Here is a 26,234-nt window from a genome sequence, read left to right on the forward strand (position 1 = left end):
ATTTTCAAAATTAATTTTATTCCCTATTTCTATAAATTATAAACAACAAAACAAACATATTTAAATTCTTAATAAAATAATAAAAATAAAAATGGCAAAACAAATATAAAAAAACTAATGTTTATTTTTAAATTCCAAACAAAATAATTAAAACAAAAAAGGCAAAATGAACATTCTATATGAATTCCAAATAGGAATATTTTATTTGAATTGAAAAGAAAATTTTACTTAAAAAAAATCTGTTACTAAATGATTGGGACAAATAATGTGTTAACGCAAAGTAAAGTCAGGCAAGTAAGACAAATAAAGCAACATTCTCCAGTCACACTCTAATAATTTTTTAAATATTGAAAGAAGTTAACTATGTTGTGCTTGGGATATTAGAAGTAAACTATGTTGTGCTTGGGGCAAAGAAGTAAACTATGTTGTGCTTGACAAACTTCAACTCTTAAGAGTTGAAGTTTGTCAAGCTGAGCAAAATAAGTTAATGATGTAATTGTGGTGTTCAACAGCAGTTCCTGGTAATGATGTAATTGTGGTGTTCAACAGCAGTTCCTGGTATACAATAGCGGTTGTTCTGACCGATAGTGCTTCGTGGGGTGGCTTATGTAGAGTTCCCACTTCATGTCTGTGGTGATGAAATAGTTTATCCAGTTGCTGTGCCATGCAAAGACAAGAGGGTCATGCAGGAATCTGCTCACTGATCTAGCTAACTAGCATTCAGTTTGTGTGGTATCCAAACACCAAACTTGGAGGTCTTTCTAATTTCATGCAAGTGGTGTTTTATAGTACCGTGAACACTTTCAAGTTTGCTCACTTAGCAGCAGCCAGTTAATCTCAGATTGCTTTTTAATTAGCTGGTTTAAACTCTCTAAATTCAATTTTATATACATATATATTCCTATAGTTCGACATCTAAATTTACCGTTTGTGGTAAAAAAACAGCTCTTAATGACTCTTTGTGTTAAAAGAAGACAAAATCAAGTACACTATTTGTAAAAACCATTAAATAAGGCAACTAATTAAATTTTATTGTTTTTAAAAAAACCACAAAAATGCAAATTATTAGACTGGAATGCTTTTAAAAGCACTCAGAATGTTTTTATCTAAAAAAAACAAAAAAACATTCTGAATGTTTTTCATTTAAGTTTTTCAGTGTATACATACATTGACGAGGCAGAACATGCAAGGAGTACTGCTTCATTGATTGAGGGTTTTAGTTTAGGCAGGCAGTTTATCAATTTTAAAAAAAATTCAATTTTTTTTTTCAATTTATAGATTGCCTGTTTTTCAAATTTTTTTTACTGGAAAAGTAACGAAATTTGTATTCAAGTCAAAGTACTGTTACTTAAGTGAAATTTTACTCAAGTACAAGTAAACATTACCAATCAAAAAGTTTACTCAAGTACAAGTAAACATTACCAATCAAAAAGTTTACTCAAGTACAAGTAAACATTACCAATCAAAAAGTTTACTCAAGTACAAGTAAACATTACCAATCAAAAAGTTTACTCAAGTACAAGTAAACATTACCAATCAAAAAGTTTACTCAAGTACAAGTAAAAAGTAGCTCATTATAAATGTAAATATCTGGTTTTCAAAATTTTAGTTCATGCAAAATTGTGTACTGTAATCCCATTAATTCTAAATTTTAATAGTAGTAATAGAAATAGAAATGAATAATAGAAATAGAAGTAGAAATAGAAAATAGAATTAGAAATGCATCTATAAAAAATAGAATCTATATTTAAAATTTTAAAAAAAAACTTCAGGAACTTTAGCATTTCTAAACTATTATTAATGGTCCAAAGAAATGCACATTAATTTTAAAATCAACGAATAAAAAATTTTAATTCAATGATTATAAAATTAACAGACATTTTTCAGGACAACCATTTTCAGTAACTTAACTTAAAATAAAAACAGATTGTTTTAAAGACATCTAGAATTACTGTTATACTAAATTATTTATCTTAAATTACTTCTACTGTTAGACAGTCTCATCATCAGACTATAAAACTAAATATTTTTGCAAAAAGAGTTTAAAAAACTTGTTAAAGAAAACATATTGAGCGCCAATTTTTAATCTGAATAAAATGCATCATCATTTAAACCAGTAATCATCTTATAGGCAACTGATTTCAATGTCTTATACTCTTTATTAAACTTTATATACAGTCAAAAAAGCTAAATCTTGGAACGCCCTGTGTGACATTTGATTAACAGCTTTCTGGTCTAACAGGTCCTGTATCTCCAAATATATATATATATATATATATATATATATACATATATATATATATATATATATATATATATATATATATATATATATATATATATATATATATATACACTAAATTAAATGAAATATGTAATCATTAAATGAAATGTGGAAGTACATTAAATTTTATAATTTTTTAAAACTAATTTAGGAAAACAAGAAAAAGAAACAACTATTTTATTTAATTAACAAAATTTAAAAAGTAAAAAAAAATGGTATTTGAAATTAATTAATAGCATTATAAATATTTATATTCTCATAAATAAAAAATAACCTCACCTTCCGACATTATTGATTTGGGATGTAAAGTGAACTAAATGTTACATTAAAATCTACATTATTATTGGTATAGTGATGTAAAACATTTTAAAAATAAAAAACATTAATAAAATATCGTTTGTATTGATTAGTAAAAATAATAAAAATAATTTAAGAGTTGAAGGAAAAAAAAATTAAAAATGAGATTACCTCAGAATCTACAGAGAGTGTTCTCTGATTCAATTTAGACTGATGTTTTAAATGAGTTGGAGATGTTAAAAAACCTTGCTCTGTATTAGCATTTAATGGCTTGCTAATTCTGGGTGGCTTGGCAGGTTTTATTCTCTTAAAAAAAAAATCAGGAATCTTTAAAAAAGTATTTTATCATATTTTTTACTATTTAGTTCACAATAGGCAATGCATAAATACCCCTATATTTAGCTTAAACATCGTATAATTGCAAAAACATATTTTCAGCTTAACTAATTTGATAAAATAAAAAAGTTAAATGAGATTTCAGATATTTTCTTGACATTAAAATGTGTCAAAGTTATATCAATTTGACTTGATACTTTAATAAAATATCTTTCGTATTGGTTAACAACTAAGTTAATGAGTTAACTTAAAATATAATAACAAATAAAAGATTACTGCATTAGAATTATCCTCTTCTGAAAGTTCTTTTAACATATCTGAAAATAAAGTAACAGCTCTAAGTGGCATCAGCACTAAGTTATACTCTTAATATGCTGATAGGTATAAGTATAAACTTTTATATAATATTATGTTACAAAATACAGAATACAACATAACTTAGAATATAATATTTAATATATATAGATTACTCTAAAATTATTGTATAACATTGAGGTATATTCTTAATATACCAATAATTAACAAAGTTATAATTTCTTTATCAATCTATATATACATTATGTTATAATATACCAACTGAGTTTTTTAAACTGATATAAACAACAAGTTTATTGTAATAATCTATTAATTACTTTATATCTTAACTGACACTAAAAACACTTTATTTTGGTGTTTCCAAAATTCATTATTAATTTTTTAGGTAAATATTGAGCAAAAATAATTAGACACTTTAAAAAAATACTTTTTCTACTTAATAAAATACATCTATATTTAAGTATTATGCTCATGTATATATAGATATGCATGTGTATATATGTTTCAAGTTTTTATTTAGAACTATTTAACATTTAAAAAAATGCAAAAAACCAAAGAACATATTATAAAGGCATTGTTTCCTATATGAATATTAAATGGGCCATTCTGCTAAAGAAGCGACTCAAAATACGAGTTGTGCAATAGCACATTTAAATTACTTTTCCTAATTTTTCCATACTCTTCTAATTTTAGTTTTCAACTGGTTTTAACAGCTTTGAATTTTTTTTTTTTTAATATTTTTCACATTAGGTGTTCACAAAACAATAAATATGAAACTAATAATTATAAAGCAAAACTATAATTATTAAAGTAAAGGTGAAGTGCTGATGTAAAGCTATAACTAGCATTTACTTTATAACAGACCTATTCACCATATGGATGAAATCATAAACTTAAGCCAAGTTTTTTTAAACAAGGCTCTAGTTTATGGCGAAAAAACACAGGAACCTTACTAAACTTAAAAGTTAGTTTTCAAGTAAAAAAACTAAATAATAAATTGTATGAAAAATTTTTAAATAAAATGTTACAAACCTTTTTTTTATTAACCATACACAGCATTAGTATTAATTCAATTTTTTTAAACAGAAAAAAGTTGTTGTTGAGGTGTTATTAAACACTGAGTTTTTGTTTTCGTTTTTTTCAGACTTTAGAGATTAAAATAAAAATAGTTTTAAAAAGAATGTTTGAAAGTATAACACCATGGTTTTTGTTAATATTTAATAGACATGATTCTGATATCATTAAATTGCACAAAGAAGAATTGCACTTATTAGCATAATATTACCTATTGACATACTAAGTCACCAGACACAGGTAATCCTCCACAATTGATTTCCTAAGAAATTTCCTCTGAAATTTTCATAATAAAAATACTAGTGATCTCAACCTTCATCATTTTGGATAATACCTAGCTATGTCAATTTTGACATCTATAAATAACATACTTTTTAATTATGGTAAATTATGCAACATTACACAACTTTTGTTCTTAAATTTAATGTGGTATATTTCCTTAAGACTGTGGGAAAAAAACTGCATAAGGCACTAACTTTGATTTTCTGACCTTAGCTCAAAGAAAATTCTTTTTTTTTTAAGACAGAACTGGAAAATATTTTATATTTTTATTCTTTCAGTATGGTAAAAAACAACAACTGCATATTGAGTAGAAAAAGGTTAATAACCACTCAAATTTTTAGAAATAAGTAGATTTTATAAATTTGCAAGTGCACTGTAAATCACTTTAACAAAGTAACCCTTAACAAGTAGATTTTCTAGATTTGTAAATGTACTGTAAATAACTTTCATGAAGTAGCCCCAAAATTTAGTCCTCCATTATGTTGTCCTTGATAACATTGTTATTAAGGATATTATAATGAAAACATGATGGAGTAGTAAGCTGTAAGTAAGTTACCATGCTCTCCTTGAATTTATAGAGATCGACGTCAAGAATATGAACTTTCAGTGCATCCAAATTTAACATAATTCTTTACAAGAATCTGAACCATCTACACATTGTTTACACCATAATAATTACTATATATAATTATATTACTAAAGAAGTCATAAACAACTGCAACTATTCCAAACAACTGTTTCAATCTGATCTGTGATCCAATAAAGATACCAGCTCTAGCGTTAGCCTCAGACAGCTTTGGAAAAAGATTTTGGAGGTACTTAAAAGAAGTCAACAGGTTGCCTAGAGCAGTGACATATTGCTTAATGAGGACTAACTTGATGTGCAGTGGCAGCATAAGTAACACTTTTCCTAAAGATGGCTGATCCTTCCAAGGAGGAGTGGGAAAAGGCAGCTAGGTTGAAGGATTGCTTGGTTAAAGGATTTGGAACAGGCAACTTGGTTGAATGGATGAAGGAATGTGTGGAACATTTTGAAACACATTTATGCCTGAGCAACATTATGTGGGATCAACAATACAGAAGTAGCAGTTGCTTGAGTGGTCAAATATGAGTGGTCAAATTTGAGTCGCCAAATTATGGTATTTACGCTCATGGCTTATAACTTTGTGACATTCTTTTCACCTTTTCAATCTGTAACATAGCACATATAACTATTTATTTAAATTTGAATGCAGGAAATTTTACACATCACTTAATAAAGGGTGTAATGATAACATGCAATATACTTTCTTACAGAACACTGATATATAAGTAAATTTTGTCAATTGCAACTTCTTAAAATGAGCTACATATACTTAAATCATTGAAATTCTACAAAATTACTTACCTTCAAAAGTTCTATGGCAATACTTATATGTAAAATGTAAAGCCCAAGACTTGCCATAATCACCAACAGTCACTTCAAAGTATACCTAGTAGGCCTCACTCATTTTATAACTTGCTTCCATAAAACATTTTTTCAATGTTTTCTTCAAAAATTATTCACACAAAGCAAAATGCATCTGCAGGATGGAAACATTTTCTTAATTCCATTCAAATTAAATATTTGGTCTTCAAATACAATTCTTTTACTTACCAATAACATGAACTGAAATGTTAAATCACCTATGCTTTTATAATAGTATGACTACTTTTAAAAAGTTCCAGAAGTTTCAAAAAATACAAAAATGTTCCAGAAGTTTCTTGAAAGTTCTAGAAAATTTTGGGAAATTTTCAGACCTTCTAACCATTCTAGCAATTTAGGAATATTCTAGAAGAATGCTCTGTATTTGATACAAATCTAGAAAATTTCTTGAAAATGCACAAATTTTAAAATATAATTGTTCTGGTCACGGTAAAAAAGTTTTTTGACCAGCGGGTCCATATTATAAAACTTTTTATCAACATAAAATGCTACCGGCAAAAAGTTTATTATGAGAATTTATTATGAAAACTTTTCCGTATCAAATTGTGTAGATATCTATGCCCTAAATTTATTTTCAGAAACCTATTGTCCGGATCACTAACATTGTCAAGACATAAAAGGTTATCAAAAATAAATTGAAGATTTAAAAGCGTTCTGAACCACAGGTTTCTAAGTAAACATTCATATTTTTGGATCTTCAACAAAAATTTCCTTAGGTTCCTCCCCCTGAACATTTTTCGATGGTAAACGCTATAGCAGTAAAAAGTTTTATATATTGACAATAATCATTTAGGCCAGTAAATTTTACCACTAGTAGCATTTTACGTTGGTAAAAAGTTTTATAACATTGACCCTTGGATAATGATACTTTTAATGAGATTCACAACAGCTCCTTTTCTATTTGTTTTTAGCAAATCGGATTAGGAAAACACTCTCTCAACCCTAAAAAAAAAATACAATAAAAAAATTTGTTAGATAGTGTTATCAAATAAAAATCACATCTTTCACGAGATGTTTCAAAATGACAACTACCACCATTTTCTAATTGTAAAAGTAATTTGATCTTTACAATACCAACATTCTCTAGTATTTGTTGTGCAGTAATAAAATATGCTTTGATCGTTGATTTTGAACATTGTCTGATTTTTCTAATCTGCCTCTCTAAAGGACCACTTGTAAATGTTCTAAGCAAAATACACTTAAGATTTGTAGACACGAGGAACCTTGACAACTCTACAAGCCCATTATAAATATGTTAAATAGTTTTAGAAGTGTGTGAAACTTTTAAAACAAACTTTTTAAGAAAGATGCAAAAGTTTAGCCAAGGGCTTAGAACATTAACAGTTCACCTAAACTGAATTGTCGAAAGAAAAAAAAAGCATCATCAACATCTTTAACTCTGGACGACATTTTAAGTTACGCTGTTTCTTAACAGGGGAACACAGCATATCCATAAGTTTTGACATTTTAATCATTTGATTCAATTCTAATTTATGCAGCGCTGCAATGTGAGACCATTTAGCAACTTTTTTTTTTCCTTATTAATGAAAAAAAATCAAGGTTTTCAGTTAACCAATTATTGCTAATATTTTGGTGGTGCATAAAACCATATAAAAGATATATTTTCTATTTGTCAAAGTACATTGTATTTCTTAAATATCTTGAAAAAAGACTGTTTTAAACTGTTAGTTGTTTTAATGCTAATCAAACCTAAGTAAGAAAAATTCTTATAGAACTAAAAGTTTACCTGGTACAGAAATAGTTTTTGAGTTTAAAAGATGATTTATATCTAAGGAACTTGCACGAACATGTCCTCTATTTCTTGGTGGAGGAACAGGAGGAAGTTCAAAATCTTTCATTTTTTCATGAAGAGAGGTTTCTGATGAGCAAGACACTTTATCAAATGTAAGAGAACTAAAAATAAAAAAATAAAACAGTATAAATAGAGAAATATAGATAAACACAAGTTTTTTTTTATAAGCATTTATATTTTTAAAAATATTTTATATAAAATAAAATTTTACTAAATAATAATAATATAATTTGAATAAGTTATACACCATCAATAAACAATCTTCATTATTAAATAAGTAGGTAACAATTAATTAAAAATAGCTCAAATTTTATATAAATACTATTTGGTATTGTATAATTTATATATATATTATTTTAAAACAAAAAAATTTACCGTCTTTTTTCCATTCGAACAACTGGTTTTTTATATTGATTTTCATTGCTTTCTGAAATATCTGAACGTAAACTATCAATAGAACGAGATTTTTCCTTTAGCAAAGAGGTAGAATGTTTTGTTGTTAATTTTAATTGGTCATTGTTACTATCAAAGTCAGAAACTGGAGATATTCCATCCAATGCACAATCTGACATTTCAATTTTATTTAATGCATCCCCTGATCTATCGATACTAACAAGAGAAGCATTTTCCTCAAAGTTAGAGAGGTCATCATTACTATCTAAATTTAAAGATTTTTTTAAACTAATTTTTGATGATGGAGGTGGTAAAAGTTGCCATGGAGATGCATCCATTAGGTTTACATTTTTATTTCCTGATGCCCGTGGCCTTGCAATTGCAGCTTGACTATCTTTAAAAAAAGGGGTTGAACCCTTACGAACATTTGGTGAATATGCAGCCTCAACTGAATCAATATTTTCTAAACTTGGAGCAGAAGTCATTTCTGTGTTAACATCTGATAAAGTATGCAATGGTTGAACATGTGTTAAAAGAACCTAAAAAAAAGTATAAATAATAGATTTTCATGCCATTTTTTAGAAGTGTGCTAATTTCTATGCTAATTTTTAAAAGGTTTTTGTGAATAATAATTTTAATTAAGCTTTTTATGAATAATGGGTCTATTAATGAAAAGTCTCAGTTAATCTTGCTCAAATTGTCCGCATTTTAAAGTTAAAGATTAAAAGAGATACCAATATTTCATATTAAAAAAACAGTAGCTTATTTGACTGTAGCAACAGGGAGGAAATATATAAATTAAAAAATACTTATTAGTTTTTATGCTTTATAAGTTTAAAATTAAAGTTAGTCCCAGGTTGCCATATTCTGGATAAAATATATACTTTATAACAGATTCTGAAGACCTCTACAGAACATTTTGAACTACAAGACAAGCTTAAAGCAAATATTGTTGATCCTTTCTAAGTGCTTAAACAAATATTTCAGGTAAAGGTGCAACTCGCCCCATAACTGAATTAAAATCTTTGATCAGACTTGGAAATGTTTTTTAAAAATATTTTAAAAATTTTTCAAAAACCTTTTGCAACTTTATGCGATTTTTTAAAATTGTTAGAAATGGCCTCTGCAAGCTGTATACCATATTAGAAATATTTTCATAAAAAATTTCATAAAAACATTTTGGCAACCTGTATGCTTTCTTAAATTTTTTCAATAAAAAGTCTGTATTATTTTATTGGAATTTTCAAAACTTCTAAGACAGATTAATAATATAAATAGAACCAAATAAAAAATAATATTTTAATTACCTCTGAATTTTCTAAACTTTCATTTAAACAATTAAACTTCTCGTCTCCCCACTATCAATAAAAAAGTTCATAACAATTATTACCAAGAAAATATCAAACTTTTAAAAAGACAAATGTTTTCCGAGTAATCAATAAAGTTAAAAATATTTTCAAGGTTTTAATAAGTTTTTCTCTGAAAATGAATATTATCAAAACATGAAGTTTCAGAAAAATTACCTTTCAACTAATTGTCTTACAACGTATAATCATATATTATATATAAAACGAGATTATTTACATGTAATCACATGCAAAATATATGATAACAATTTAATGGTCTTACTCCAAAAAGTGTTCAGGATACTATTGGAACTCGGAAACTTACCTTCAAAAATTCAGAAAAAAAACTTTACCCATGTTTCAAAAAACAAAATACTTAAAACAACTTATAAAATTATCTATTGTAGACTTAAATGGTAGTAGATAATAAATTTTAGAGTGTAAAATAACTTTTCTTTTAAATCTGAAACAAATTGTAAACTTCTCAAACTACCGAGCACTTTACATTTATTTATAATAGTTTAAACAAGTGTAAAATTTTGAATAAAAATTTAACAGAAATAGATACTGAAAAAATTCAAGGTATTAAAAATATGAGGTGACTTTTTTTTGAGGTGAATTTTTTATCAATTAGTAATTCAGTACAAAAAAATGTTTCCTAGTAACTTACTTGTCAAGTAACTTAACATATTATATTAGAATGAGTGGTTTTCAGTTTAAAAAAAATTTATTCACCAAAAAACAATTTGTAATATTTAAAATTCTAAATTGGGTTTAAAAATTTTTTTAATAAAATCATATAAAAAAAAATCATAACAACATTCAAAAAACTAAAATGAATAAAATGAAAAAACTATCATTGCGATTCAAAAACAATCGAAACCTGGGAACTAATCAATATAAACAAATTATATAAATAACAAACAGTTTTCAGTTATCAGAGGAGAGAATCATAATAAATATATTCTCAGGATGATCACATAAAGATTACTTTTTAGATAATGTTTGGAACCTTCTTTGATACAATCATCTTGCATTTGCAGAGTTAAATTAAATTTAAAAAATAACAAGATGTCATGATTTATATTAATCTCAAAGAACAAATGAAGTTCTGTGTCATCTAAGTTATAAGCAACTTAAAGATCTCTGTATCAGGTCTAAGATTACACTTATTCATAAAAGTAGCAAACATCTTGTTCCACAAGTAAACCATCAACCGGAGATAAATATACCATATTTAAAACTACTACTTCAAGACCAATCTTTTTTTTTTCATTAAAAAACAGAAAGAATGATATAAAAATACATGAACAACAGTAATATTAATATAATATATATATTAGTATATTAATAAAAAAAATTTAAAAAAACTTATTATAAAAAAATTCAGAAAACCTTTTGTTTTGTGGCATATTCATTTTCCTCAAAACTTTCGTCATCAGGTGATCCAAGATCTGCTTCAAAAGGTTTAGCTATTAAAAACAACATTTAAAGTGTTTTTTTGAAAAATTTTTGAATTGTTTAATATAATTCCTAAAATTTTATGTCTTTTTTAAATTAAAAAATAACAGATTTTTTCATTATCGATTACTAGAGGTTCCTAATAATTTTAAAAGGTCCTTAAAATAGTTTTACTAAATAAAAGGAATAATTATTGTACAAAAAAAGTGGTTGTGGAAAAGTAGACTTGTACAAATTTAAAAAAATCTTTACACTTAATACAAAAAGTATGACTAGAAATTCACTTTAAAAAACACTTTAAAAAAGATTGCTGACCTCAATTTTCCTAATTACGAGGGTTATATATATATATATATATATATATATATATATATATATATATATATATATATATATATATATATATATATATATATATATATATATATAGGTCTATAAATTGTTGGCCTTGGGAATAAGTTAAGGTAAAAAATGATTCTTTTACCAACATACACTTCACTTTTAATTACTTTTGACTTTCGTCCAACATTTGCGTGTTGGATGAAAGTCAAAACCATTAATTTAATTACAAATTAATCGTTTTTTAAAAAAACCACAAAAACGCAAATTTAATTGACCAGAATGTTTTTAAAAACATTCAACATTCAACATTCAAACAATTCAAAAAAAATGTTTTTAACAATATAAACAATGTTTTTATTTTTATTTTTTTTAATAAAATGTTTTTATTTTTATTTTTTTTACTATAAATCATGCGCGGAGTGTTGCTACATCGACTGTCTTATAGCCTGACTCGCAAGGGAGTGCTGCTACATCAACTGACAAATAGCCTGACTCGCAAGGGAGTGCTGCTACATCGACTGACAAATAGCCTGACTCGCAAGGGAGTGCTGCTATATCGACTGAAAAATAGCCTGACTCGCAACGGAGTGCTGCTACATCGACTGAGGGTTTGGTTGGGGCAGGCAGTCTATCAATTAATAATAAAAAAAATTCCGGTTTTGCATTTTAATTTTTACTTTTTGTCAACAAAATATGGAAAAAACTTTCGGACAACATATAGGAATTCTATATATATATATATATATATATATATATATATATATATATATATATATATATATATATATATATATATATATATATATATATATATATATATATATATATATATATATATATATATATATATATATATATATATATATATATATATATATATATATAAATAAGGAGTATAAATGTTTAACCTTTAACTTTTTTGAATTGCATATATTTTAACAATACTAATTTGATAATTATACTTATTATTCAGTAAATCTCCAATGCAACAACATTAGGGTAGACTAGTGCACCTCAGCCCACATTTTTTCTTTGATGTGTTAACTTTTACAAATCATGTTTTGTTTTGTTTGTAAGACCCTAAACTATTAGTTTTCAATACATTTATAATAGTTTTTGTTAGATTATGTTGCCTGGAGCAACCTACTCTGTTATCAAAGTAAGTTGGCCCATAGGCACAAAATGATTATTAAGCGACCGGAGTTGATATTTGATCAGGGCTGGGGCCAGGTTTGTGACTGGGACTACATTAACACTTATATATCCTCGAGTTTATTTTTTTAATTCAAAATTCATGTTATAATTTGTATAAATATGCATATATAAACATAATTATGATCAACATGATCATCATAGTCATCATTACCATCACCATTATGACCATCATCACGATCATCATCATTATTGTGGTCATCATCATCAGCCTTTAGCCATTCTCTTTTAGGCTGTTTCTCTAATCATGGTCAATGCTCAAATGAGCTTTCATCTCTATTATGATAAATCATAACTCATTCTTGTTTTGCTCCTTATTCAACAAGTTGCATCCTTTTACTGTATCTGTCCCTTCATGCTATAAAAACTTTTATTAATCCATTTTTTTCCTAGCACATCAAAAAAACCTTATATTTCTTACCCATCTTCATGTTTTTCTTTTTTATACAGCCTACAACTTTTTAAGTCTTCAGTTAACTGTTTCCTAGCTTTTTAACCTTTATTTTAAAGTAACTCATAATTTAATGGTTGCTTGCATCCTTGTTGAAAGTAAATTAGATTTTAAAAATATATAAATATATGCCAGTATTTAATAAATAGTAAATGTATGTATAAAATTGTAATATATAAAGTATTGTAAATTTTTTTCTAGTCACTGCTACCAACCCCTGCTAAATCTTATAATTTTGCTCGGGACAGGGCCGGGGCCGGGGCCGTGTTTGCAAAAAGTCTCATTTTTAACTTTTTAAAAATGATGCATTAACCAAGTTCAATTATTATATATTTTTCTTTTTTATATTAAAAGAAATTAGTTAAAACAGAGTGTTTAAGATCATCAAAACTTCTTTAAAATAAAACTCTCTTAACTCTAAAAAATATATTTCTTATTAATTTAATAGCCTGTTTGTTTTTTATTTCAAAACATTTCAAAACTCAACATGTGGCAAGCACTCTACTTTTGCATTGGACCAACCTATCCCATCTAAATGTTTAGAGTATAAACAGTTTTCTTCCATCAATTAATAATGTGTAATATTATATACTAAAAAAAATGTAAATGTTTAGAGTATAAACAGTTTTCTTCCATCAATTAATAATGTGTAATATTATATACTAAAAAAAATGTAAATGTTTAGAGTATAAACAGTTTTCTTCCATCAATTAATAATGTGTAATATTATATACTAAAAAAAATGTAAATGTTTAGAGTATAAACAGTTTTCTTCCATCAATTAATAATGTGTAATATTATATACTAAAAAAAATGTAAATGTTTAGAGTATAAACAGTTTTCGTCCATCATATAATAATGTGTAATATTATATACTAAAAAAACTTCAACTTCAGCTTATTAAAAATCATCAAAATGATGTCACAATTATAAATATTCAATTAACTTTTTTTTGGGTTTAACCAACCTTCACCTAGATTCCAGGTTTGTTACAAAGGCTAGTCTTTGAATAAACTTAACTAGGCTAATTAATGGAAACTTAATTAGCCTAGTTGACTTATTAATGGAAAATAATTTCAGCTAAAGTAAATCAGTAATTTTACATAATTGTGTAAACTGTTACACAGTTACATAATATTTTTTTTGTTATGAAATGTTAATGAGTAATATACTTTTATCTAACTAAGTAGTAAGTGTTGAAGAAAATTTTTTATGTATTTTTATTTTCGCATAAATCTTTAATTTGTGTTCGTATGCAATGTGTATTTAATTTGTATTCTTTAGCAATGTGTATTTAATTCATGATCTTTGATGTGTATATATGTGTATATCATGTGTATATATGTGTATATCATGATATTTGATGTGTATAGAGAGACCACAGGTTATCAATAGCAGAGTTTACATTTAGAGGTATCAAAAATTTAGGTCTAATCATAATCATAAATCAATAATTATAAATAAATAATTATAATATACCTAAAATCTTTTTGAATAATTTTCAAACAAAATATTGATAAAAAAATGCGAAAACTTTTTTTTTTAATTTTATAAGTTTCTTCCCATTAAAAGAAATTTCAGAAGATCTTAATTATAATTAATTGCAATTATAAGATGAAGAAACCTGTAGAATAAAAGGGGGTTTAGTTGAACAGTTTTCAAATAAATTAAATTTAAAAAAAAAAAAAAAAAGTTTATATATATATATATATATATATATATATATATATATATATATATATATATATATAAAAGATATATTAAGAAACATTTGCTCTAAAAGAATACAAAAATTTTATTTTACAATTTTTATTTCAAGTTACAAACATTTAGAGTAAAAAAAAAAAGTTTATATATATATATATATATATATATATATATATATATATATATATATATATATATATATATAAAAGATATATTAAGAAACATTTGCTCTAAAAGAATACAAAAATTTTATTTTACAATTTTTATTTCAAGTTACAAACATTTAGAGTAAAAAAAAAAAGTTCAATTATACAATGTTTTTTTAAATTAAAGGTTAGCCATACGATAAGGAGGTTAGTATCCATAAGATAAGGAGGTTAAGTAAAAAATATTAGTGTTGTTTACATTTTTTGGTACAAAAGAAATCATCAGCATCCGTGCATTTTTTAGACAAGTATGTAAAATACACCAAGCTTTGGCATTTTAAACTTTCACATATAAAACATTTGTATATTTTAATTTATTGCATTTTCATTTCAACACTTGTATTTAGCATTTTTTGGGCCATCTAAACACTAGTTTATGGCAAAGTGTTTGCCTTTAAAAATTTTAAATGGTTGAAGTGCAACTCCCACACAATTTACACAGTTGTCTATTGAGGCTACCTCATTGTGGTCACAACCCTCTCTCAACTCTTTAACTCCAAAATACGAACCTTTATGAACAAGCCCAATTCGCATAGAAACAAGTTTAAAATAAATCAACACATATAAATTTAAATTCTAATTTATTTTTCCTATTACAGTTTTATATTATGTTTAAAAATTTTTCAAAATAATTTGAAAATTTATTTTTATAAATTATTAAACAACATTGTATAAAATATATTTTAAATAAAGTTAAAGTTAAAATTATACTAATTTTCAATATCATTAGATTAAAAAATAAAATTTTAACAGATAATACAAAAATAAAACCCAAAAAACCCAAATTTACCCGATAAAACCAAGAATTACCCCAAAAAAAACACACAGGGTCGAGTTTTTTAAAAAACCTGGGTTTTTTCCAACCCTGATATACCAACAAGAAACACTTGACTATCAATAAGAAACACCTGACTATCAACAAGAAACACTTGTTTTTGAAGTTTATTTAGTAGTAATGCACATTTATTTACCTCATTTTTATTTTTTTTAGGTATTTTTATCCTGTATTTGTATTACCTGGATTAACATCTGTGTTTATAAAAGTAATATTTAAAACACGTTAGTTTTAAGAGTCTTAGTGAACTTTGCTAATTTTGTTGCAGTAAATTTTTTGCTTTTACCACAAAATTTTTTCAATCGGGTAAATTTGAGTTAACTTACCCCTTGGGATTTATCTAGAGATTATCAAGAATAGCAGCAACTACCTCCCTCAATAGAACATACAATAGCTTCTCCACAAGAACATTTAGTGACTTTCCCACAAGAACATAATAGCTTTCCAATAAAAACATTCAGTGGCTTTCCCACAAGAACATATAATTGCTTTCCCACAAGAACATTAAGTGGTTTTCTCAAAACAACATATAATAGCTTTCCCACAAAAACGCATAGTGGCTTTCCCACAAGAACATATAACAGCTTATTACAAGAACATATAGCGGCTTTCCCACAATAGTAATTAAAAATTTTTGTGGCTTTCCCACAAAAACATATAGTGGGATTCCCACAAGAACATATAATGGTTTTACTGTACAATAAATGGATTGACAACATTAGGCAGATAGGCAGATTTAGTATGGATTTAAATTAATTCCCTTTATTAAAAGTATTCAATTATTTCTTTAAGGTCCATAATTCAAATTGTTGTTAAAATTCTAAATTTAACATTTTTAGTGTAAACCAATATGCATAACAATCTTTCTTTTTTTTTTTTTTTTCTGTGGTTATTAAGGTGCTCCCAGAAGTCCTTGCGGTCTTCTACGCAGAAAAGCATTTAACTAGGAAGTTTACGCCTCTTTCCTTACCAATGTTGCTTATTGGGCACAAACCACAGACCTGTTGGTTCTGAGCCAGAACTATAACCACTGCAACACAGCTGTACTAAATTATTACATTTAAATTATTAATCTGGTGCTCATTCATACCCAAATAACTTCAAGACATTTTAATGAGGGGATTGTGGCAGTTGAAAAAAAGTTAAAAACTTTAAACTTATTGTAAGGAGAAAATGTTTATTAACAAATTCATAAATATAAGAAACAAACCTTCATCAACAATTTTAGGTAAAAGAGTTATTGGAAGAAATGATGGGAGTTCCATTCCATGTCTAACTGCTACTACCAAGTGCATAGCAATACAAAACTCCTCCAAGTTAAGTGCATAGTCTTTATCCAAATCAGACAAATTCCTAAAAAAAAAGGCTTTTGATATTTTACTAATATTATTTAGAAAAAAAAATTCATAAATTGAAAAACTATATTCAATATAAATCGTACCAAATTTTTGATAATGTTTCAGTAGGTAAATTTGATTTCAAGAAAAATTCACGAGCTAGTGGTCCTATAAATTCAACAAAAACTTATGAGCTAATAGTCCGATAATTTTTATTAAAATTTACTTAAAATTTTAATAAAATTAAAGTTAAGGTTAGCCAAAAAAGAAATATGAGCTTGATGTCACCAAAGAAAACCTATTTGGTGAATGATTGGCTAATACCCATGTGTCAATCTGGTGTTAATCCAAAAATAATGTACCTTCGTACAACTACGCAAGAAAATGTAATTTTGATTTTTTCCAATAAGTATTTATTAGTATTCTTTATTAAAAATAAATAACATAATAAAAAAGTCAATGATCTTAATTTATAATTTTGCTACTAATTAAAAATAATAACAAAAATAAAAATAAAAAAAAATTAAAAATTGTTTTAAATTGTTTATAAAAAATATTTTTCTTGACTTAAAGGTTTTAATTTTAATTTAATACATTGGATTTTTTTGTTGGAGGTGGAGGGGGTTGGGGAAATGTTTATTCTAACTAAAACTCATGATAATTTTATTAAACAAGTGAAACTTGCATTTTTATTTTAAAAGACAGTATTTATTTGTGTATTCTGCAATAAATTAGTTCATTGTGCAATACTTTAAAAATCTTTAATAACACTTTAAAAATAACTTTTTCAAAGAAATATTCAATTGACTTAACTACTGTAACGTTCAAATGACTTAACTACTGTAACGTTTAAATGACTTAACTACTTTACATTCAACTGACTTAAATACTGTAACATTCAACTGACTTAACTACTGTAACATTCAACTGACTTAACTACTGTAACGTTCAATTGATTTAACTACTGTAATGCTCAACTGACTTAACTACTGTAACGTTTAACTGACTTAACTACTGTAACGTTCAACTGACTTAACTACTGTAACGTTCAAATGACTTAACTACTGTAACGTTCAACTGACTTAACTACTGTAATGTTCAAATGACTTAACTACTGTAACATTCAACTGACTTAACTAATGTAACGTTCAACTGACTTAACTACTGTAACGTTCAACTGACTTAACTACTGTAACGTTTAAATGACTTAACTACTTTACATTCAACTGACTTAACTACTGTAACATTCAACTGACTTAACTACTGTAACATTCAACAACTGACTTAACTACTGTAACGTTCAATTGATTTAACTACTGTAATGCTCAACTGACTTAACTACTGTAACGTTTAACTGACTTAACTACTTTACATTCAACTGACTTAACTACTGTAACATTCAACTGACTTAACTACTGTAACATTCAACTGACTTAACTACTGTAACGTTCAATTGATTTAACTACTGTAACGCTCAACTGACTTAACTACTGTAACGTTTAACTGACTTAACTACTGTAACGTTCAACTGACTTAACTACTGTAACGTTCAACTGACTTAACTACTGTAATGTTCAAATGACTTAACTACTGTAACATTCAACTGACTTAACTAATGTAACGTTCAACTGACTTAACTACTGTAACGTTCAAATGACTTAACTAATGTAACGTTCAACTGACTTAACTACTGTAACGTTCAATTGACTAACTAATTCACAAAGAAAAAAAAATTAACAAAATAAGTATAATTCTAAAAATGTGGCTACTACAGTCGAAGAGGTTACTCATTAATTTATTTTTTAATTTTATTTACAACTTTTCTTGCAACAATTAGCTTTTTAAATTATGTTACAATTAGCCTCTTCAACAACCCTTTTCAATTATACTATAACAAATAGCCTTTTCAACAACCCTTGTCAATTATACTACAACAACTAGCCGCTTCAACAAGCCTTTTAAATTATACTACAACAATTGAAGACCTGAGATCAAAAACGTTCTAAGTCCAAATTGATTGAAAATTGAGATAATATGCAATAATGTTGATAGACATGTTACGCATATTGTCTTATAACAACTTTTCATAAAATTAATGTTGGAAACAGTGAAATTAGCACTTTAAGAACAATAACGTCCAATGTGCACGAAACACTAACATAAACAAAACATCTACAAAACACATTCATTAGCTCAGATTAAAATATAACAAAGCGTTACACAAAAAATATAAAAGATGTATTAAAAGCTGGCAGAATATGAACACTTTTGTTATTATATAAAGTAATGTGTTTTTATTAATTAAATTTATTGAATTTTAAGTAAAATAAGTATTATAGTGGCTACAAAGCTACAGCACATCAGCTATCGTTTACACAAATCATTCAAAGCCTAACCATTCAGGTTTTAGTAATAATTACTAAAACCTGATTGGTTAATAATATTTGCGTTACAAACAACAGCTTAAAATTATTATCAATTATTAAAACAGCTTAAAGTTAATTATTATTTTTCTCATAGACTTTATAAGCTTTTTAATACCATTATTTTTTGCAGCGTCATTGTTTTTGGTTAATGAAAATGGATATTACAAGCAGTGATTCTGAAAGTAGTGTGTCTGCTGTTACTGGAAATTGGACAAGGAATGAACCATTGTGGAAGCGCAATGTAATCAAACGTGCTAAAGCAGAAGGTAAGGAATTTATTTCTTGGAATAAAAGTTTGGTACCTATGAGGACTACAGGGGTTGACTGTCGCTGCCAACATATGTGATTTTCTAAATTCAGCAATAAGGAGAAGAAAGCTATTTTAGCATATCTTAATACCATAGGTGAAAAAAATGGACAGGATAATTATCTAATTGCGCTTATAAAACCTGCTGAAATAAAGCGAAGGCGACTTAGAACAGGCAATCCGAGTGTCAAGCGGGCTACAAGTAACAAGTATATTGTTAAATATGGAAATAAGGAAGCAGTGTTTGTCGCTCTGCTTTTATTGCCTTGCATGGAGTAACAGAACATCGTGTTAAAAGAAATTCTAATTTGGCAAGTCACCTATTAGTTCCTAAAGATGGCAGGGGACGGCATGGAAATTAGCAAAAAGTGCCACTAAATTCTGTGGCAAATGTTCATTCTCACATATCTTCGTTTTCATATAAAGTAGTTCATTACAATAACAAAAGTAAAAGACGTTATTTATCTTGCAAGCTAAACATCAGAAAGATGTACACCTTGTACCTCGAATCTTTTGAACCAGATGCTTATGTGCTAGTTAAAGATGGTAATGATGTTGAAAAGGTAAATGCGCGCATAAAATATCATTTTTACTGAGACTATTTTAAAAAACATTTTAATTTCGGTTTTGGTAGACCACAGAGAGATGTATGCAGTCGGTGTTCTGAGCTAAAAGCATTGCTAATGAAAAGAATGTGGCACTTTGTAACAATGCAAAACTCAGTCTTCTTGTTCACAAGCGGAAAGCCAACCGGTTTTATTCTCGCATGAGAGAACGTAAAGATTCTTCATCATTAAGCGACAACATTGTTGTTATAACTTTTGACTTTGCACAAAATATTTCAGTTCTGCATTTACCTGTCAACGATATATTTTATTCCCGTCAATTTTGGACTTAAGCCTTTGCTGTTACTTTGTTAACCAGCACCTCTCAAAAATCCACCATGTATATGTGGCCAGAAAATGTTGCTAAGAGAGGTGTTAATGAAGTTCTTAGTTGCTTGAATGATTATTTTTGAAGCTTCCTGATTCTATTAATATGGTTTTCTTGTTTGGCGACACTTGCCCTGGACAAAATTGCAATATAATCATCGTTCAGTTTTTGTATACTTTGGTAAAGTTAGGGCGCTTTCAACGAATTGTGCATTATTTTCCAATTCGTGGGCACAGTTTTCTGCCCTGCAATTGGTATTTTGCTATCATTGAAGGTATGAAACTGAGATTAGAAACAGTTAAACTCCCTTCGCAATGGATGGACGTGGTCTCCCAAATATTTTCTGTTGTCAGAATTTCTGGCGCTGATATTAAGGATTATCAAAGTCATTTTCAACCTTTCTTTAAGAAGACGATTAATATGGCTAATAAAGAAAAATTTGCAGTGAGTAGTTAATTTATTTTTGAATATTCCAATTTGCGCAAAGATATGGTTGCAGTTTCATTGGACACGGAGACACAGAGAGTTCTGTTTTTAAATGTTTTGTTATTGAAAAACCTAATGTCAATCCCAGATTGCCAGTTTGCCAAATTCAAAGATTTGCAAAAGCTAAACAAGTTTATTAGTGATGAGGTTAAATCGTTTTATCAGTCATTACTTTCCATCCAAAATAGTGAAGGTAATGACTCCAATGATGAGATTATTGAGTTGGATGAATAAACATTTTGATAGCCTAAACATTTTGAACAATAGTTTCTTAGCTGATATTGTGTTAATATTCTACCAGCTTTTATTACATTTTTTTATTCTACTTTACGTTACATTGCTATTGAGCTGATTAATATGTTTTGTAGACATTTATTTCTTATTTTTCGTTCCCCGTTGACATATGAGATCAAGAATGTCTAAGTACTGCATTGTTTACTAGCCTTCACTGAACGAGCTTCAATGGTTTATCCTCTAAAAATACTTATCTTTTATTTCTCTAGACTCACTTAATTTAAATTAGTAATTTCCATTTGTATATTTTTTTGAATAACTTAAAAAAATAAATTATTTTTTGTTTTTTTAATCTCCTGAAAAATGTTTATTTTTTGACTTAGGACGTTCTTGATCTCAGGTCTTCAATTAGTCTTTTCAACAAGCCTGCAACAACTAGCCCTCCCTAAACCATTAAAATGTGAATATGTACAAAATATTTGAAAGCATTAACAAGCTAAAATGAGTAAAAACTGAGTAATTACTCAGTAATAACTCATTTTATTTTGTTAATTATTTTGAAAAAATGAATAGAATAAGTAATTAAAGGCATTAGCGAGATAAAATGATAATGGTAATTAAAGATGTTAGCAAGATAAAATAAGTCCAATCAAACCTTTATAAGTTACACAACAAAAATTTTATTACTTAATATCATATTAAGCATTATTTATAATGACATCATTATTCAAAATCAATAAGTGAACACAATTATTTATAATAACATTGTTCAAAATCATTAATAACATTATTAAATAATTTTATGTTGTAGATACATTGCATCATCATTTTAAATGATTCTAATTCATCATTTCCATGCCTATTTAATATTAACATTTTGAACAAAAATATATAAAAATTTCAATATTAAAGCTAAAAGCAACAAATGAAACAACTAAAAAAGCCTAAGTTGCAGAATAAGTTTACAGCTAAAATTAACATGAGTGGTGTTTTGGAACAACATTAAATATTGTCCTGAGACACATTGTTAACATTGTTAACTGTTAACATTGACCATCAAAACAACATTAAACATTATTCTGACACATCAAAACATTAACATTGACCGTCAAAACAAAAATTGATCTTTTGCTGTAAGAAAAAAAAAAAAAAGCCATAAAAACAGTAAAATTATTTTTAAAAATTACCTTTCACAAACCCATTTTCTGGATTCAAATTTATAAACTGGTTAGTATAATATTCACGCTGCTCATCATTTATTTGCCAAGCATCAACCTCACTATCTAAACTACTCTCGCTTCCAGTTATGCTCTCAGCATCTTCATTCCTTAAATTAAATATTCAATAAATATCTAATTAATTTTAATAATCTGTGTTTAGCCATTTTTCAATTTTTAAACAACTTTTTAAATTAGCTAATTAAAAACAAAAAAAATGTTAAAACTATTTATTTAATGATAATTCAGATAAAATAACTCAAAAATAATCATTCATTTATTCGTTGGTTTTTCTTTTATTCATTAATTAATATTTGTTATTTAAAATACTTGCTTTTCTTTTTCTTCATATTAATTCTATTAATCCAAGTTGAAAATTAAAAACCTCACATTCTAGATGCTGAACTATTTGATTCATTGTCATCTAATTCATTTTGAGAAGAAGCAGGGCCTGGAAAATTAGCCCACTCTGCTTCTACTGAACTATCATTTTGAACAGATGATGAATTCCATAATTCTACAAAAATGATTTAAAATTAAAAAAAAAATATTTTTACAGATTGATAATTAACAGATTTAAACACTGACACCAAAATTGAGACTACACTTTTAAACATATATAAACTAGTTTTTTTACTTAAAAAAACTTTTAAAATCTATTAAATAAAATTAAAAAAATCAATTGAATTTAAAAGTGTCATTTGGTTTTAAAATAATAATGATACTTGCAATAAGCAACTTTATTACATATCAAAACAAGTATAAACAGAAAAAAAAATGTAAAGGTTCGGAGTTTTAAAACTAATAACTCTAATATAGAATAACCTATACAGAATAGAATAGAAATATAATTAAACTTCATGACAACTGTAAGTAATATACTTCAATTTATTAAAAAATAAAATTTTTTTGATGAAAATGTTAGCTTTAATTCATTTTTAATTTACATATGGTTATCTACTCACGTTGTGAGCTACTCCTAATTTCAAATAATAATCAATATATAATTATATTATAAATAAAATAGATAAAGTTAAACAAACCAGAAGAAAGTCCCACAGATTTAAGTGATGAAGTATTCTCTAAAAAATTTAAAAATATAACCTTTAATATTAAAATCTATATTCTTAAGGATCCTTTATTTTTAACAATATAAAACTAATATTTTTAACAATATGAAACTAATATTAAAATGTGTGTGTGTGATGAGAAAATTAACAACAGTATGACAGTATGACAAGAAAATTAACAACAGTGTGATAAGAAAATTAACAACAGCGAGATAAGAAAATTAACAACAGTGTGATAAGTCAACTATAGATATAGAATATATAGATAAATGAATAAAAATTTAAAATTTATCAAATACTTTTAAACTTATATAGATTTTTTTTTACTTTTAAACTTATATAGATTTTTTTATTAGCATTTTAAACTACATTAAAATGCTAATAAAAAAATCTTATGTACACAAAAAAATTATTTTATTTGTTTCAATCTTTCACTAATCCGTAAAACTTAAAACACATTCTTTTTTGTGAGTGTGCAAACACTCTCAGTGTTTTAAGTTTACTATAGCATTTACTTCCATTTTATGAAGTCTTTTATTTATTATATATTTTTAAAATTTTCATTTGTCAACATGCCAGTGTGGCCGAGTGGTTAACTCACAGAGCTTCTGAACGAAAAAGCCGTGGTTCAAATCCTACTATAGGCAACTGTTTTTTTTAAATCTTTTTTGATTTTTTTAAAATACAAAATAAAACACTTTTGAAGTTTTATAGATAATATATACATAACATATGTAAAGATATTATACAAATTCTAAAAACATCAAAACACCGGGGGAAACTTATTATGTACGTGTCATAATTGCTCAGGTAATTAGTTCTAATAAGCTGTGGATGGTCTGAAAAAAATTATGGTCTGAACTTAATAAAGAAAAAATTTAATAAGACAGTCCTGCTACTCTAGAAGGTGCTGCTGTGGAGGCAAACAAAAAAAAACAAAAAAAGAACCTCATAAATAGAAAAAACCGTTTATTTTACCAATTACAAGTCTTTTTGGCTATTTTTTTTTTTTTTTTTTTGCTAAAAATATATATGGCCAGATTGAAAAAATTAAAAATATATTGTGTTAAGTGGCAGATTTGAACCCTCGAAAAACAACACCAATAAAAGCGCATTAAACCACTTATCTACCGAATTTATGCATGTAATTAAAAAACAAACCATTTTATAAACTCTTATATCAATTGCAATTAATCAACACTTTTAAGCGGGTTCTCTAAATAAGCACAGTTTATTGCACAGCATGTGATGTAACAATATAAAAATAAAAAAAATATGTTATATGCAAATGTAAAAAATCCACTTATGTAATGTTTTATACAGGATTTTGTGTAATATAACAAAACTTTTCTAATAAATACAAGTCTTTTTTGCTCAAGCTGTTTTGTTTTGAATTTTTGTATTAATGTTATTGTACTTAAAAAAAATTGACAAGATTGAAAAAATACGAAACATATAGTCATCAAAGTAGAAAATTTGAAATTTCAATTTTAGATTTCCCTCTCTCTTGATAATTTCTGATTGTCGCTTGATATATAAATGACAAATGCGGCTTTTTCCTAAGTCATTGAAGCCAAAAATTTTTTGCGTATGTGATATCACTTTGTGGTAAAAAACTAGAAAAACAAACTAGGAATAAGATTTTATTTAAATTTTTGAGGAAAATTCCTTATATTAAAAAAATATGGAATATATTTTTATGAGATTCTAATAAAGACTAAATATAGTAATTACTTTGTTATTTCTTAAAAACCATTTATTTATTACTATTGTAATAAATACAAACTCTTATCCATAAAATGATATATCTGTACCAGTTTTATACCTACTCATGCGATTGTATGCACCATAATCAAAATTAATCAAAAAATGTGAAAAGATAAATGCAAAAGCAAACTTGATGTATAAAAGTTTTTTTTGCCACAAACTGACGTCACTGCCCAAAATTTTTTTGGGTTAAATTTAGATTAGGATTTTATAGCTAAGGCCATGTCTATAGTTTTTAATGGCCTAAAATCTTCTTAGTTCTGCCATTTGTATAGCGTTACTTACAAATGTCTGTAAGTGTAAACGTCTTTAGCATATATTAAGTTTGCAGGCAGCATATAGAACAATATATCTATAAAATGAGAAGACTTTAAAATTTTATTTTAATAATAAGAAATTTTTTTACTATACTAATCTTTTTTTGCTATTAATAAAACTGAAAAAATTTTAAAATTTATTACGGTAAGAGAAGGTTTTAAACCCCCTGAAACAGCACATTAAACCACTGAGCTATCAATGATGTGCCTTTAGGAGAAAAACAATAATACTTTAAGCTTGAGGCAAAGATCATAATAATATAAAACTAGACTGATAAAAAATATAGGATTTAAATTAAAACTAATTTTATAAAAATATAT

General features: G+C 26.4%; 1 protein-coding gene across 2 annotated transcripts in view; it reads right to left on the reverse strand.

The window, feature by feature from the left end:
* LOC105843116 (ralBP1-associated Eps domain-containing protein 1) overlaps positions 1–26,234 on the reverse strand; it is a 66,196-nt gene that overhangs the window by 20,280 nt on the left and 19,682 nt on the right. The window contains exons 5-16 of one of the 2 annotated variants that reach the window (XM_065792997.1): positions 23,803–23,841; positions 23,150–23,276; positions 22,730–22,869; positions 17,261–17,324; positions 17,030–17,172; positions 11,001–11,077; positions 9,567–9,617; positions 8,242–8,798; positions 7,801–7,967; positions 3,194–3,234; positions 2,753–2,887; positions 2,564–2,597 (exon numbers count right to left, since the gene is read on the reverse strand). In XM_065792997.1, coding sequence (XP_065649069.1) covers positions 2,564–2,597; positions 2,753–2,887; positions 3,194–3,234; positions 7,801–7,967; positions 8,242–8,798; positions 9,567–9,617; positions 11,001–11,077; positions 17,030–17,172; positions 17,261–17,324; positions 22,730–22,869; positions 23,150–23,276; positions 23,803–23,841 — 1,575 coding nt within the window. The remainder of the gene's footprint in view (positions 1–2,563; positions 2,598–2,752; positions 2,888–3,193; positions 3,235–7,800; positions 7,968–8,241; positions 8,799–9,566; positions 9,618–11,000; positions 11,078–17,029; positions 17,173–17,260; positions 17,325–22,729; positions 22,870–23,149; positions 23,277–23,802; positions 23,842–26,234) is intronic. The other variant, XM_065792998.1, reaches the window with a different exon arrangement.

The sequence above is a fragment of the Hydra vulgaris genome, chromosome 03 (assembly GCF_038396675.1).
Source record: "Hydra vulgaris chromosome 03, alternate assembly HydraT2T_AEP".
Classification (NCBI taxonomy): domain Eukaryota; kingdom Metazoa; phylum Cnidaria; class Hydrozoa; order Anthoathecata; family Hydridae; genus Hydra; species Hydra vulgaris.